Raw genomic sequence first — 16,127 nt, forward strand, 5'->3', positions numbered from 1 at the left:
CACCCTGCCTGTGTGTGTTAGTCTATTAAAAAGTCATGGGGGGGGGGCGCCTGGGTGGCTCAGTCGTTAAGCGTCTGCCTTCAGCTTGGGTCATGAGCCCAGGGTCATGGGATCGGGCCCCGCATCGGGTTCCCTGCTCCGTGGAAAGCCTGCTTCTCCCTCTCCCACTCCGCCTGCTTGTGTTCCCTCTCTCGCTGTGTCTCTCTCTGTCAAATAAATAAATAAAATCTTTAAAAATAAATATAAAAATTAAAAATAAATAAAAAGAATAAAGTGGCCACAAACCCACCACACACAAAGGGAACAGGAGAGCAATGATAAGGGGAGCCAGCTACAATCTCTGAGATGATACACTCCCCCGCTCTCTTTAGAGAAGATTACAGGAATGACAGCAACGTGGCATCGGACAAAAAGTCAAAAAACAGATACCAAGATGATCAGAGGTCATTTTGAAGAAACTCAACGACGCTATTAACAACATTTCCCTAAAAAGTCTAGAGAGTATTTCTCAAGTGACGTGAGGAAAACTGCGCCCACAAAGCACCTGCAGTTCAAATCACAAGTGGCTCTGCAGTGTGGAGATGCATGGGGGGGGGGAGCGAGGGAGACTGGGAGAGCTCCATCTGGGATTCGGCACGGCCTGGGCTACGTCAAGACCCTGACATCCAACTCTGCAAAGGACCACGGGGGAGGGCCCGTACTGCCGAGAAACAGGGAAGCTTCCAGAAGTGTAGGAAGGCATCGAGCTCGCACATCTAAATATTGGCTCCTGCGGGAAGATGGCCAAAGAAAGACCTGGAGAAATCCAAGGTGGATCAGCTCCCGTGAGAAAACAGCTCAGCAAGCGTGCTGGTGGTTGTGCAGACGGACGGAAAACTCAAGTCGTGGAAGAAAATAAATGGCTGAATTCAAGTCAGAAAGGTAGCTTTTTCCAAGTAGCTCCTTGGTGCCTGCCCTTCCGCGGGCCACGCAGGGCGGCGCCCAAGGTCACGTAATTAAATGAACCTTGTTTCTGATGCTTTGTCATTTGGGGCCTTGCTGACCCCAGAGGCCACCCCTCCTAGGGCTAGACAGTTCGGGGATTATCAAAGCCTAGCTTCTGTGTCTTCCTTTCATATGCAAACCAACCAATCCAGACACCATGCCCCAATCACCTCCTCCTCCAAGGGTTTAAGCCCACCACCCACCACTATTTCTCTGCCTGAACCACTCCGGGGCCAGGTACCAGAGGATAGACAGCCCTTAGGCCCCAGAGCCACTCCTAAGCCTGTTCGCGAGGCCTCGCCCATTCCCTCCCCTGGACACCCCAATAAAGGCTCTTGCCCAGGTTTTCCCCTCAATTTCTCGGCCTCCTGACCAACTCTGGTGCTTCCCCACGGAGCCCTGCATGGAGGGTGTGCCCCCTCCTCTTGAGAACAGTGACAAACACGCTATCTTTCAATGGCAATTGTCTCCTTATCTGTTGGCCTCACAATGCATGAAAAACAAGAAAGCCTGCATTTTAAACAGATGTGGACATCCCCCTGCATCATCAGGCCCCCTTGGGAGCTGGAGGGGTTAGCTGTGAGGGAGGGACAAAGGGTGCTGGGCAGACTGGATCCACAGGCACCATCCTCTGAACCTCTGCAAGCACAGCGGGGCATCTGAGGTATCTTCTCCAAATTCATTCTGATTGGGGCCTATTTATCGTGTTACTGAACTGATGCTGCATTGTTCTCATTTCTGTAACAGTGCTTCAGAATATAGATGGTATTAACATAATTTTTTTAAGATTTTATTCATTTATTTCAGAGAGAGTGCAGGAGGGGAGTGCGCAGGGAGAGAGCGGAAACAGTCCCCACTGAGCAAGGAGCAGGACTCAATCCGAGGGACCTTGAGATCATGACCTAAGCCAAAGGCAGATGCTTAACCGACTGAGCCACCCAGGCGCCCCTAACATAATTCTTATGAATATATCATTCCCAAGTCATTGGACACTCTGGAATTAGACCGTGTGTTACATGTTAACTTAATTAATTGGTCCGCTCAAGTTTGACATAACCAGGAGACCTTTGAAACATTAAAAATCATTTCTCTATGCTGTGAGCTAAGAATAATCTGTATTATTCTTTCATAATTACAAAAATATTCTTACATAATAATGAATAATCATTATTCATTTCAATAAATGTTCGTTGGTTTGGGTGAAAATCAAAGAAACAACAAAAAAACCCAATCGGCAACCACACCCCCAGCTCACTTACTAGTATTTTTATTAGTTTACTAATTCATACATGAATCATGAGGAACTGACACTTGGGAAAGTGTCGTTCCTTATTTTGTTTTGTTTTTTTTTAACCTGTGTTACTATGCTGTTTGTAAAATTCTTTGCTGATTAAACATTTCTAAATTTTACGTACCCAAAATAAAGTATCCTTGCATGGCAAAAAACAAACGAAAAACAAGCAACAAGTATTTCATTTAATTCTCAAAACAACACCTGAAGTGGGTGTTAGGTCTTCCACAGAAAACACGCGGTGACAACAGGTTCAGTGAGCTGGGAAAGGAGAGAGCCAGAACTGGAACCTGGGTGCATCCAAATTGAAAATTCCCCACTTTTTATCTGCCACCGAGTTTCTAAGAAAGGATCATTAATAGGGCCATCCAAACTGGTGTTACCAAGAAGGGGAAAGACTTTATCCATGAAAGATATCCAGCGTGTGTTGTTAAATTTAAGAAAAACTCAAGAATCTGCCTCATGCTCTTCCTGCTTGCCTAGTGTTCTACAAATGAAGGTTCCATATTCAATCAGTTAAGGTGGGACAATATGATGTAATAGAGGTGGATTCCTCCTTCATTCCTTACATACCAACATGAAGGCCAAAAGTGCCAAAGACTTAGAAAACAGGTGAATAAATTAAAATCCTAAAGTAGAGAAGCTCTTTTCCATATGGGACATGAAGAAATACACAGAAAGAATCAAGGCAAAATCCAATAACCTGATCCCATAAAAAATTATAAAAACCTATATTGTGTAAAAGAACAAGCAAACAAATGAAAAATGAATGAAATAAATGAAAACACGGAAAAAAATTTTTTTAAGATTTATTTGAGGAGCACCTGGGTGGCTCAGTCTGTTAAGCATCTGCCTTTGGCTCAGGTCATGATCTCAAGGTCCCCAGATCGAGCCTGGCATTGGGATCCCTGCTCAGTGGGGAGTCTGCTTCTCCCCTCTGCCTCTCCCCTCCCCCCTCGTGCCCTCTCTCCCTCCTTCTCTCAAATAAATAAATAAAATCTTAAAAAAAAATAAAGATTTGACAGAGATTGTGTGTGTATGCAGGGGGAGGGGCAAAGGGAGAGGGGGAGAGAGAATCTCAAGTAGACTGCCTGCTGAGTGTAGAGCCCTACACAGGGCTGGATCCCAGAACCCCAAGATCATGACCTGAGCCAAAATCAAGAGTCAGCCACTCGACCTACTGAGACACCCAGGCGCCCCTGGAAAAATACTTCTAACACAACATCCCAAATATGAAAAGAGCCTATATGAATAAACAAGGATAAAAAATCCCAGCTGAAAAATAGGTATATCACATGAAAAGCAAACAAAATAGTAATAACCAAAGAACATAAAAAGTATATATATTCTGGGGCAGCCTGGCTGGCTCAGTCGGTGGAGCATGCGACTCTTGATCTCGGGGTTGTCCCCTGTCAGGTACAGAGATTACTTAAAATTACTTAAAATTAAAATTACTTCTTTAAAGATTTTATTTTTAAGTAATCTCTGTACCTAAAAAATATATACATATATATTCAATATCATCAAGGAAATGAAAATTACAACAGGAATACCTTATACTCTCCCCACTACTTTATGGTTTTTAAGGTTAAAAGGTTTTAAAAGGCAAAGGTATGGAAGAAGAGACATTCTTCATTCATTCAAAGAAGTCATGTACGCCGGGCACCGAGCTAGATAGAATAGCAGTGAACAAGGTCTTTGCCTTCCAAGACTTCATATTTCAGGTGTGGTAAGAGGAGGACTGCATGATAAGGCAGGAGGAAATAAACAATTCTTCAATACTTATTGTTCATAAAAGTACAAGTGAAGTACACCTTCACTGCAGGGCAATATGACAGCATCTATCAAAATGTTGTACTGGCAATTATTATGTCTAGATATTTATCCTGCAGATATTCTCACTCTTGCTTAAGCATAAGATATGTGTACATGCAAGCTCACTGGAGTGCTGGGTGTCATTCTGGAAAAAAAAAAAAATGGAAACAAGCCTGATGTTCCTCAACAGAACAAATTACAGGACACCCATACAATGGGGCCATAATGGAACTAGTGAAGATTAACTTCTGTTTTTCATTTTTGTAATGTACCCACACAGAAAGACTATGTTTTGTGGGGGGGGAGCAAGTTGCTGAAAATATATAATGTGATCCCATTTATCTTAAAAAGAAAGGGGCACGGAGCACCTGGGTGGCTCAGTTGCTTAAGCATCTGACTCTTGATTTCAGCTCAGATCATGATCTCGGCATCGTGAGACTGAGGCCTAAGCAGGGCTCTGTGCTAAGCGTGGAGCCTGCTTAAGATTCTCCCTCTTGGGCGCCTGGGTGGCTCAGTCGTTAGGAGTCTGCCTTCGGCTCAGGTCATGATCCCAGGGATCGGGTCCCACATGGGGCTCCCTGCTCCACGGGAAGCCTGCTTCTCCCTCTCCCACTCCCCCTGCCTGTGTTCCCTCTCTCGCTGTGTCTCTCTCTGTCAAATAAATAAATAAAATCTTTAAAAAAAAAAAAAAAGATTCTCCCTCTCCCTCTGCCCCTTCCCCGCCCCACTCGTACATGTGGATATGCGCACTCTCTCTTAAAAAAGGGGGGGGCACACACATTTCTACTAAGTATGTATGCCTGTGTGTCTATATAATTAGACATATGTGGGTTAATGCAGGGCTAAGAAAAATCTGGGAAGTGGGATTATGGAAAACTTTCTAGAGTACAAATTTCTGTGCCGTTTGCATTCTGTTTTATAGTAAGTATGTGCCATTTTTTTACTCAGGAAAAAAACAAAAGGGAAAAAAAGCATTTAAAAAAAAAAGTATGGGGCGCCTGGGTGACTCAGTTGGTTAAACGACTGCCTTCGGCTCAGGTCATGATCCTGGAGTCCCAGAATCAAGTCCCACATCGCGCTCCCTGCTCGGCAGGGAGTCTGCTTCTCCCTCTGACCCTCCCCCCTCTCATGCTCTCCCTCTCTCAAATAAATAAAAATCTTTAAAAAAAAAAAGTAATGTATTTAAGGATCACTTGGCTTACTCAGTTTATATTCCCAAACTTCAAGCTAAAAATTAATCTGGAAAGAAAACGTCAGCTATGGAGAAAGTGTAACAAGTAATCCTTTGCCTCATTCCTTAAATTCAAAGTCACTGACGTAACTGGGGAGAGGGGGCAATGTAACTGTGCTTACCACCTGCCAGACACTTGTTACTTAATTCTCAAGGCCACACACAAATGAAACCATCCCAATTCCACAGGTCAGGAGTCTGAGGCTTCTCAAGATTAAGTGACTTCCCTAGAGTAAAAGCTGGTGAAAAGGCAACGGCCATCTGTCCTGGTTTGGGAGCAGAAGACAGGACTGCCCTGCCCCAAGCTCTTATCTCCCTGGCCAATTCCCTCAGGTCACCGTGGGTGGAGAGCATGGGGGGGGGGGAGAAACTGATTATGGTTTTCTGTTCAAGGAGGCATTTTCTACCCCCTCCATTCCTTCACAGTTATCTCCCCCACTCACCCTCAGAGCTGCATCAGGAGTAGCAGGTGACAGTCACCGCTCCCAGAAATGCCGGGGGGGGGCGGTCTCCCCTTTCATAACTCCCGTTATCACATCACACTGCTCAACCATTCCCCAGGCTTGCCTAATTGCATGACACAGGAGAGAAAAGCAGATTTCACGTCTCTCAGCTTATCTGTAAAATGGGAATAATACCTTTTGAGAGAAGTATTCAAAAGAGAATATCAGAAAGTGTAAATTCTACAGTGCCAAACAAAGGATCACACTAAAGGCTGAGGTCCTTGCACAAAGCTTTACTTGGCTGAGGATCCAAGCAAAGTAATCCTCCATAAAACAGCTCACATCATTTAGGGAGGGGTCGAAGTTAAAGATAGGATTTTAACAACCTGTGTAGGAAATGTCTCCTCCAGGTTATGTCCATTATCTGGTTGTACAGTGAATGAAGAATGAAGAAGTTCAGCAGGCCTTCTTGGCTTTAATCTGTTCCAAAGTTAACACCCTGCAGTTCCAAAAGGTACAATTCTTAGTTCTAGAACCAACCCCGTGTTAATCTTTGAATTAGGAAAAGGATAAAAATAGTAAAAAATTTCAAAGTCCCAATTTGATAACCTTGTTAACTTCCAAAATAGAATTAGGGTAGGGGGTAGGGAAAAAAAATCTGTCTATCTATCTATCTATCTATCTATCTATCTATCTATCTATCTATAGCATTAAGGTAAACAAGTGTCTACTTTATCATTAATAATGGCCAATATGTGAGTGCTTCCTATGTGCCAGGCACTGAGAGCGTAAGTTACTGGCCCAGGTGACTGCCCAACAGCTCAGCCTCAGCAAGGCAGCTGGGGAACTTGGCCAGCTGGTCTACCGCTCGAACCATATCATTGACACTCTTTTGTGTTCCCCGAACCTTAGCCATCCTAAACCACTCAGGGTTCTGGCACAGACAGAGTGCTTAAATGCACCCCCATCCCACCCCTGCACACACACACACTTCATTGCCTTTGCTTATTATGGCTTTTCTTTCTTCTCGCTAAGCCATTCTCTCCTTCCAAAGGACAGGAAGTTTCATTCCATAAATGAATGAAAGTAAGATTCCTGTAAGAATGCATTACTATAATAAGATCCAAGGGCCATTCTTGCAAAGCTGTTCCTTATCTCCAAGACAGAATTCCCACAGATACTGCCTGGGGTTCTCTTTCCACTCTTCTCCCTGACTCCTCCCCCACAGCACACTTCTGCCCCTTCCTTCCTGCTCCAACCTTCAGGAAAGATCTGGCCACTGACAGAAAGGTTGATCTGGGACGCTGCAGACCTCCATGCAACAGCCGGCCACCCATTCCTTAGGACTCCATGTCACAAGAGGAGGACACAATTTGTTTTACAAATTGTTTTCACCATACATAAAATTAGCCACTGGGCTTGGTGACAAGGCACCACAGGTAACACACTGGCTTGACACTGCACTGAGAAGTGAACATCTGATGGTTTCAAGGTCTTACAGCCAGAACATGCCCTCATGTTTTCAGAGAACTTTGAAAACACCATTACAAGGAAGAGGGTATGGCACGGCCTCAGAGAAATAGCGTAATAGACATCACAGAGCCGATGCAATAAACGTCAAATACTATTAACAGCTAACTCTTCAATTAACCAAAAAAAGGTTTTGACTGATGTGTCAAAACTATGGTTTTTAAGTGAATCAATGACTATTTGTCATATGACATGGAAGTAGAGGCTACTTTAAATAAGATATGCTGAAAAAGATAACTCAGTTCAGCATTATTAATAACAGCAACAAAAAGGGAGGAGAGAAAAAATAAAATGGACATAAAATAAGTCATGCCTATTGTTTAATTTTCCGAGTATCTATAGAGCACCTACTTCAGTGTCAACACACCAAGCTTGATACAATGTTTAAAAAAAGACAGATATAACTGCCCGGCTAGCTCAGTCGGAAGAGCATGAGACTCTTAAAAAAAGACGGATATGACATAATAAAATTAAAAAAAAAAAGACAGATATGGCTCTGCCCTCATAGAGTTTCCATTCTATTATGGGAGACAGACATTAAAATAATTACATTGTGGGCGCCTGGGTGGCTGAGTCATTAAGCGTCTGCCTTTGCCTCGGGTCATGATCACAGGGTCCTGGGATCGAGCCCCGCATCGGGCTCCCTGCTCCGCGGGAGGCCTGCTTCTCCCTCTCCCACTCCCCCTGCTTGTGTTCCCTCTCTCGCTGTCTCTCTCTGTCAAATAAATAGAATCTTTAAAAAAAAAAAATAAAATAATTACATTGTGTATTTTCTTCCAGCAGTTATGCCACTATACTCTCCTAAATAACAAAAGAGAAATAGCGAAATAATATGCAGACATCTTAAGTGACGGTAAAGAGGTTTCAATAATGACAGAAAATGGGGCACCTCGGTGGCTCAGTTGGTTAAGCGGCTACTTTCAGATCCAGTCATGATCCCATGATCCCAGGCTCCTGGGATGGAGCCCCGAGGCTGGTTCCCTGCTCAGCCGGGAGTCTGTTTCTCCCTCTTCCTCTGCCCCCTCCCTTTCCCCCCTCTCCTCATGCCCTCTCTCTCAAATAAATAAAATCTTTAAAAAAAAAATGACAGAAAATGTTATTACAAGAATAGTATTTAATAAAATCATGAAATGGGGGCGCCTGGGTGGCTCAGTCGTTAAGCGTCTGCCTTCGGCTCAGGTCATGATCCCAGGATCCTGGGATCGAGCCCCGCATCAGGCTCCCTACTCCGCAGGAGGTCTGCTTCTCCCTCTCCCACTCCCCCTGCTTGTGTTCCCTCCCTCACTGTGTCTCTCTCTGTCAAATAAATAAATAAAATCTTTAAAAAAAAAAAATCATGAAACAATTTCATGAAGTATATGATCTCATCGATGTAAAGAAAAAGGTATACGAAGGAGGTTCGGTAATTATAAAATCCATCTGTAAGAATATATGGCTGAGATTACTAAGAAAAATGATGAAAGGAACTCCTACACTTGAATGGGGAAACAATTTCCAAGCCACAATGAATAGTTCAATGTGAAATGGGGCAAGAATCAGTGAATCTCAGGGCTAGCTACGGGACATACACCTCTACAAGGGTCTGTTTCTGGACTAATACTCTAGAATACAGCTTTTTTAATGTTGCAAAGTGGTATCTGAAGCCAGTGAGAAAAGGATAAACTAGGCAATAGCTAGCAGGTTGACTATTTAGAAAAATAAAGTTAGACCTTTATATCACATCATAAATTCCAAATGCAACATGACAATATAAATCTCACTGGTAAAGCTGAAATAAATAAATATATATATATAATGCAATAATAATTCAAAAACATCACTAGATACCTAATTATTAAGTTTCATAAAAACATTCCAAATGCATTTCAATGTTAAAATTTAGAAACCATGAAATGAAATTTAGGAAACTACTATGTGATTGTGGGGTGGGGAGGCATTCTTAGAATAGAAGAAAAACTATTTTAAAAGACTGTAGGATTTTACAATAGACATTTCAAATAAATTTTTACACAGAAAGAAAGAAACATGACATAGATCCCACAACATGAATATAGTTATCACAAAATAAATATAGTTAAATGGCCAGCAACCAACAAGGAAAAATATTTGCAACGTATAAGAACTAAAGGTTTGATAGTTTTCATATATGGTGTGCTCTTACAATCAACAAGATAAAAAAAGATATAAACATCCCAAAACAAAAATGTGCAAAGAACATGAACATAATTGGTGGAGAAATTTAAAAGACTCAGAAACCTATTTTATAATATTCGACCACAGTGGTTGATACGTGCTAATTTATAATAACCACAGTGATAGAAACGCTGTTTTAAGTTCTATGTTTCACTACTCAGATGAAAAGACACAATGTCCAATATTGGGAAAGGCTAGCATATGAGATGGGGCATTCTGCTGAGACGGCAATTTGGTAAAAATGGGTCAAAAGCCTTATTCAAATCCTTCAGTCCAGTAATCCTACTTCAAAGATAATTTATTATTATTTTTTAAAAAACATTTTACACAAAGACAACAACTCAGGGCTAAGTGTCCCCCCCCCATGAAACTGATGAAAGCCACAGACCTGTAACACATAATACTATGCACGCATTACAAAAATTTAAGTTCTCAAAAGCATTCTGAGTGAAATGAGAAAAGCTCATAAATCTAATAAATGAAAAGAAGACATACATCTGGAGCAGGATCAGTTCTAAAAGACGCATACACAAAATATGTGTGGAAATCAGGCTAGCAGTGGTCCTCAGGTGAAATCAGAAGAGATTTCAATTTTTTTTTCCTTCTCATCTTCTTCCTTATACGTGTCTAAATCATCCAAATTTTCTATAATGAGCATGTTACTTTAATAATCAGGAAAATGCAACTTAAAAAAATATCTGAAGTAAATACACCAAACTGACACAGGATGGTAAGACCATAAGGCAACTCTTTTCCCCTCTGTTTCAACTTTTCTATACTGAGCCAAGGAGAAACTCTTAAAAAGGCCTAGCATGCGGACTGTCAAACATGGCCCAAAGTTGGCTGATTACAGGGGGCAGGGGTGGAGGGAAGGGGGTGGGTGGGAAGGCCTTGCAGAGGAGGCAAAGGTGGGTGGCCAGTGCACCCTCAGTGTCCCCCTCAGTGTCCCGGGCCAGCCATGGAGCCCCAGACCACGCACTCACTCCTCAGCACCAGAGGACAGGGCCAGGAACAAGACCAGCCTCGGAGCTCAGTGCTCTGTGAACATCAGCCAATCTCTTCAGGCTACCTTTAGGCAAAAAAGCAGAGGCCCAGAGAGGAAAGCAAAGCTCCACAAGCTGGGAGAAAGAAAGAAGGAAAATGGCCAAAGCCACTCCGCAGACAAGCAGTGAGGCACAGAGGTACCCCTCCACAGGGCCTGAGTCAGGCGCCCTGCTGCTAACCGAGCTTGGGCTTGTCAACCAGCGGAGGCCACAGAGCTACCCGCAGGGAGCATCGTGCCCTTCCACTGGGCCACATCAACCACAGCAGGGGGCTGCTTCCATCCCCAGGCCAACGCAGAGCCACCTGCTAACTCGGAGGTGGCAAGCCAGCAGAGGACAAGCCTGATGCCCGGGCTGGATTCCCAACCCCCAGGGGCTCTCCAAATTAAGGTCTCCAAGTTCTACAGAACCAATGAAGCCCCGGGAAGACCAACTGCTTCCACACAGCAGCTCCCCTGCAACTCAGTGCCACCTTAGAGCACACCGCATTCCCCTGCCCCTCTGCTCTGCCCATCTAAAAACCTAGGGGCAATTAAGCCACTTGATGCCAGGGTGTCTACGAGGTGACCCAGGAAGGAAGTGCAATAAACACATACACACGATCACACAGAAACCACAAAAAATACCATCTGTTAGGACACTGATCCACGTGTCCTGATAAAGGGAAGCAGCAACTGAACAGCCATTATCATACCAGGCACTTTAAACGGGTGCATTCTTTCAAATGTCGCAAAATTACACTACTCAGTTTACACAGGCCAACACGGAGTCAAAGAGAAAAAGGAAAGGCAGCTCAAAGTCACGGCGTGAGGAAGTGCTAGAGTGCAGATTCAAACGTCAAAGCCCATGCCACCTGCCTGAGGACACGGCGGGCGGTCCTGTCGCCACCGCCACACGCGTGGAACCCAGCCCCCCGGTGCTGCATGAGGACGGGGCCGCCCTTCCCACCACTGCAGCTGCAGAAGGGACCACAGACCTCGTATACCTAAGGTGCTCAATCTATGTCGAGGAAAGGACACCGGTCACGGTCACAGTAAACAGCAGCCCTAACGATGGCTGCTGATCACTGAGCCTCCGCCCCGTCGGGGACCGTGCAAGAACTGTTGCCTGCCTTACCCACAGCTGGCTGAGCAACTCTAGAGCTGATGCGCCCACTTTTCAGACGAAGACGCGGAGGCTCAGGGAGGTCTCAGCGCTGGGAAACGGAATCTCCCTGACACAACAGTCTCCTTCCCAGCCAACCCCACTGTGACCAGGTAAGGAAGCCCAAACGCGTCATCCGGGTCCGCTCCCCACTCCTGCTGGGAGGTCTTCCCAGCCCCACCCACCACCCCCACCCAGCGTGGCGCTACCTTGGTTGAGATAGGTCAGAGTCTCTTCGTGCAGCTTCACTGCGGGCGACGTGGCCGCGCACAGCACGTACTGCAGGGGCGGCAGGCGGGCCTCGTTCTCGGGGGACAGCTGGGGCTCCTCTTGCTTGAAGATGGGCAGAGCGAGCACATCACTGCAACACACAGGAGGGGGCAGTCAGGCACCCAGTGGCAAGGACAGAGCGCAGTTGCAGAAGCGGGTCCTGACCAGGGAGGGGCATCAATGGCAACACAGCCAAACCCGGGGCAGTGTGCTTGGGGGGGGAAGGGGGGGCATCCCAGACCCACACGTCACCGGCCCTCCAAGAGGCTCGTTTCAAACCAAGCCAACCAATCCTTGAGGAGTCTGTTTTTCACTCAATGGCCCTCCAGACAGTTACTGAATCAAATAATGGAGGCAAAAATGCCAAGTTATCTAGTATCTACAAATTACAGAAATCTCTGTGACAAGGGAAGGGGACCGGCAGCAATGAAGCGAACTTTAAATGCCGCATGGTTTCCATCCACAAGAGATGCCTCATTATGTAGTCTTGCTCTTAGCCTAAGAATCGGAACAAAAAATTTCATTTTTTTTTCAAGTAAACTATTCTACTCCTTGGCAGCTTCTCAGACCAATTCAACCCTGTCCTCAGGGATCTGTAAACTATGCAAATGGAACTGCATTTCACTCATCCGGGCTGTGACAGCCCACCACCCCCAACATTCAAATAAAAATGGACAGTTGGCCCATAATCCTGATTTTAAGGGTCAACACTAATATCTCCTAAAGGCAAAACGAGAAGGAAAGACCTCAGTTTTAATTCAGTTTTCTTATTCAAATGCAAAATATCAAGATGCTCAGAGATACTTTTCCTCCACCTCTGAACAGAACTCCCCGCCATATCCAAAAAAAAAAAAAAAAAAAAAAATCAGCCTCGCATCAGCCTAGGACTTGTCTCTAGATGTACTTTTTAAATGCCCTCACATGGGAAAAAGAAATTCTTGAGAATATGAATGACCTGTGAGCAGGAGAGGCTTTAAGACCTCTAAATTACAAGCCACCTAGAAACAGGTGCCCCAAAAGTGCTGTGTCCTTATCTTGATAACCCTCCTCCCTCTGAGTGTCCTGAGTTATGAATCAGATTCACCGACTCCACTTCACTATATAAACAGTAGTCACTGGTACAATCTGTTCCTCGTACAACACAATAAACCAGTAGTCTCTAAAACACAAACCCGGCACACACCCCAGCAATCCCAAACAATTCTCAGAAGTTAAAGTCTGGCTTGGAGCACACCTGGAAGCTCTCCTGTGTGGGGGCCGCCCCTGCCACCATCCCCAGCCCAAAGACAGGAGCAGTGCTGTCTTGGCTACCCCCACACCACCCCTTCCTTTTGCCACCCTGGCGTACACTCCCAGCCCAAGCGGTTATCTAGGAACACAGGAGAAGCAAGCAGGCCTGCTCACCTGGGGATTGCATAATTTCATGTTTGCCCAGACCGTGTTAAGTTAATAATCCATGGGCTGCTGCCTTTAAATTTAAAAAAAAAAAAAGAAAGAAAGAAAGAAAAGGAAAGGAAAGAAAAGTAGGGGTGGTAAGAATCATCACTCACCAGTAATTTGTTTCAAGCCTGGCATCCTTACTTGCCAAGGAATAAAAGTCACGAGAACATCAAACAGAAAAAAGGAAGAAAGGAGTAAAGGCCACTACCTTCGTAAGGTCAGACAACTTGCAGAGGTTCTGCAGAGTAAGGAGATGACCAAAAGTAAAATATATAAACCAAGGAAAAGGACAAGACTCTCACTCTAGAGTTGGGGGAACCAGTGGCATATTCACTGACCCTCACTCTGGCCTTCACTGAGGTCAGACTCTAAGAGGGTGAAAATCCCAGGTTCCAAGACATGAAATTAAAAAAAAAAAAAAAATTTTTTTTTTAACAGCATGGACCAAATGCTTCCTTATCCACGGTCCCTAAATGACCCAGAAACCAATATGGCTTTCTGGCACCTTTTACCCCAATTCCCACCCCACCTCCCAACCCCTAAACAATACCAAAATCCTAAAAAGGTATCTAAGGAATTCCATAGACCAATTTCCATTTCAGAAGCAGAAGCACCTCCCATACAAGGGAAGAACTATTTCCTAATGGGATGACATTTTAAATATCCAGGAAGTTTTACACACACTCACATTCCACTCAAGGTCACCTTCACACTCATTTTTTTTTTAAGATATGGCAACATATTTAATGGCCACAAACTAAAATTTAGGCAAAACCACAACCATAAGCCATCACACAGTACAATAAAAGCGGACTCCATTGTAGCATTTCATGCAGGTGAACGGACACAATTTTCTGCAGACTCTTAACATCTGCCCCGTGGACTTCTGACATCCCCCAGAGCAGCTTCCCTCTGGTGACATTTCCATGGTCTGTAAGGAAGGCCATCATTCCTTAATTAAGATGTGAGACTTTGGCCGCCTCCCACTACTCAGGCCCATGAATAAAAAACAGAGGACACATCAGTTAAACCCAATCACTTCTTTTCTTCTGGAACGGCGATGTCTTCAGAGAGGACTAGCGGACACATACTTATCAGAAGCCAGGACTTCCAAATAACGTGTACTGCTAAATCTGAGTGGGAACTTCTTGGGAGGGAAGAAAAAAAAGGGCACTCAGAATGGCTCTCACTTCGGGGCTGTTGGCACCAGCGATTCCTTCCACCTCACAATTCACTTTCTCTGAGCCCATACCAAATGCCCTTTGGGTTAAATTAGACACATTTCATAAACTGTGACTAGGATGGAAATAAAGACAGGCTAAAGCTGGTTCAGGCGAGTTCAGTAAATGAAATGACTGCCCATTAGTGCCCAGCCAGCTGCAGAACAGGGAAAAACAATCCTCCAGGAACTGAAGCTAACGGGCTCCTGACTTCCTTAAAGGGGATAGGAGAGAACTTTGAAAAACAAGGCGGACTTACTTTTCCCTTTGAAGAGCACTAGTCAAGTCCCTGCAGAAGAAGAAAGATTTCCATCAAGGGCAATAAATGTGCCGGCCGCAGGCCAATACACGCAAGACCACCTGGAGGGAGGGGGCAACCTGTCCCTGAGCCCCCGCCCGCGGGGCCGCGAGAATGAAGCGCAAGGTCGGCCCTCGCCACTCACTCGCCGGCCCGCCCAAGGGCACCGGAGAGGGCGCGAGGCTCGGAGAGGGACCCGGGCAGAGAGGGGCAAAGAGCAGGGGGCGAGGCTTCCCCACGACGGGCACCGGACTGATGGTAGGAAGTGTCCTCTGCTCCGACGCGAGCCGGGAGAAGAGGGACGGGGGAGGCGGACGGAGCGGGAGGCGCGGCCAGCCAGCACGTGTGTGCTCCGCGCCCGCCAGGGTGGTCAAGGGAGGACGGGTCCCGCCGGAGTCCGTCCCCAGGCGGGACTCTGGGCGATGTCCCTCCCAGTCCCCAAAGGGCGGACAGCCGGGGGTGGTTGGGGGAGGCCAGGGCGCAGCGAGGGCGCTCGGGACCCAGGACCCTGCGGCTCCCGCCCCACCCGGGGACGTCCGACGGCGCCTCGCCCGCCGGCCCCGGCCGCGCCCCGTCCAGCCGGGGCGGCGCGGCCCTTACCGCAGGTAGCTGCCGGAGTTGTGCTGGTTGTAGTGCTCGGGCTGCGTGTGCCAGAACAGCATGGCTGCTGCTCCGCGGCCGCCGCGCCCCAGGCGTGGCAGCGAAACAGCGGCGAGCCGCACCGAACTCGCCCGGTCCCCTGGAAGCCGCGCTCCCAACCCGCGGTGCCGGCCGGCCCGGCGCATTTATGGACGGCCCGGGGGCGGGGCCACGGCCGGACCCGCCCCCCCTCGGGCCGCGCGGCGGGGCGGGGGCCTCCGGAGGCCGCGCACCTGGCTGACCCGCTCGGGCGCGCCCTTCCCGGGAGCGAGCGCGCCTCGGGTCTGCGGGACGGGAGGGGGCGGCGCGGCCTCGGACTGGGGCTGAGGCCCGGCCTCCTCTCTCGCCCCCGAGGGCGGGGCCCAGGGGACCCTCACCGCCGCCCCGACGACCTCCCGCGTTTACCCCGCGCGCCGCCCTCGACTCTGCTGCGCCCAGGGCGGGTCCCCACAGTGACACCGCGGCTGGGGAGAGGCTGCCCTGAGCTTGGACGTTAGGGACCCCGGACCAGACACTCTCCGCCCCCTTACCTTGCTCTTGTTTTTGCATTTCACTTTACACTCTCTGAAATCGCGATACTTTTTATT

At 46.8% G+C, this 16,127-nt stretch overlaps 1 protein-coding gene across 2 annotated transcripts in view; it reads right to left on the reverse strand.

Annotated features, from left to right (window-relative positions):
• TFCP2L1 (transcription factor CP2 like 1) overlaps nt 1–15,649 on the reverse strand; it is a 57,490-nt gene extending 41,841 nt beyond the window's left edge. Inside the window, exons 1-3 of one of the 2 annotated variants that reach the window (XM_073885194.1) lie at nt 15,502–15,649; nt 14,863–14,892; nt 11,883–12,034 (exon numbers count right to left, since the gene is read on the reverse strand). In XM_073885194.1, the coding sequence (XP_073741295.1) occupies nt 11,883–12,034; nt 14,863–14,892; nt 15,502–15,563 (244 nt within the window). In that variant the 5' untranslated portion in view covers nt 15,564–15,649. The remainder of the gene's footprint in view (nt 1–11,882; nt 12,035–14,862; nt 14,893–15,501) is intronic. The other variant, XM_025855192.2, reaches the window with a different exon arrangement.
• Nucleotides 15,650–16,127: the final 478 nt, after the last annotated feature.

The sequence above is a fragment of the Callorhinus ursinus genome, unplaced genomic scaffold, assembly GCF_003265705.2.
Source record: "Callorhinus ursinus isolate GAN/ISIS: 27379988/994484 unplaced genomic scaffold, GSC_fseal_2.0 scaffold2, whole genome shotgun sequence".
In the NCBI taxonomy this organism is placed as follows: Eukaryota; Metazoa; Chordata; class Mammalia; order Carnivora; family Otariidae; genus Callorhinus; species Callorhinus ursinus.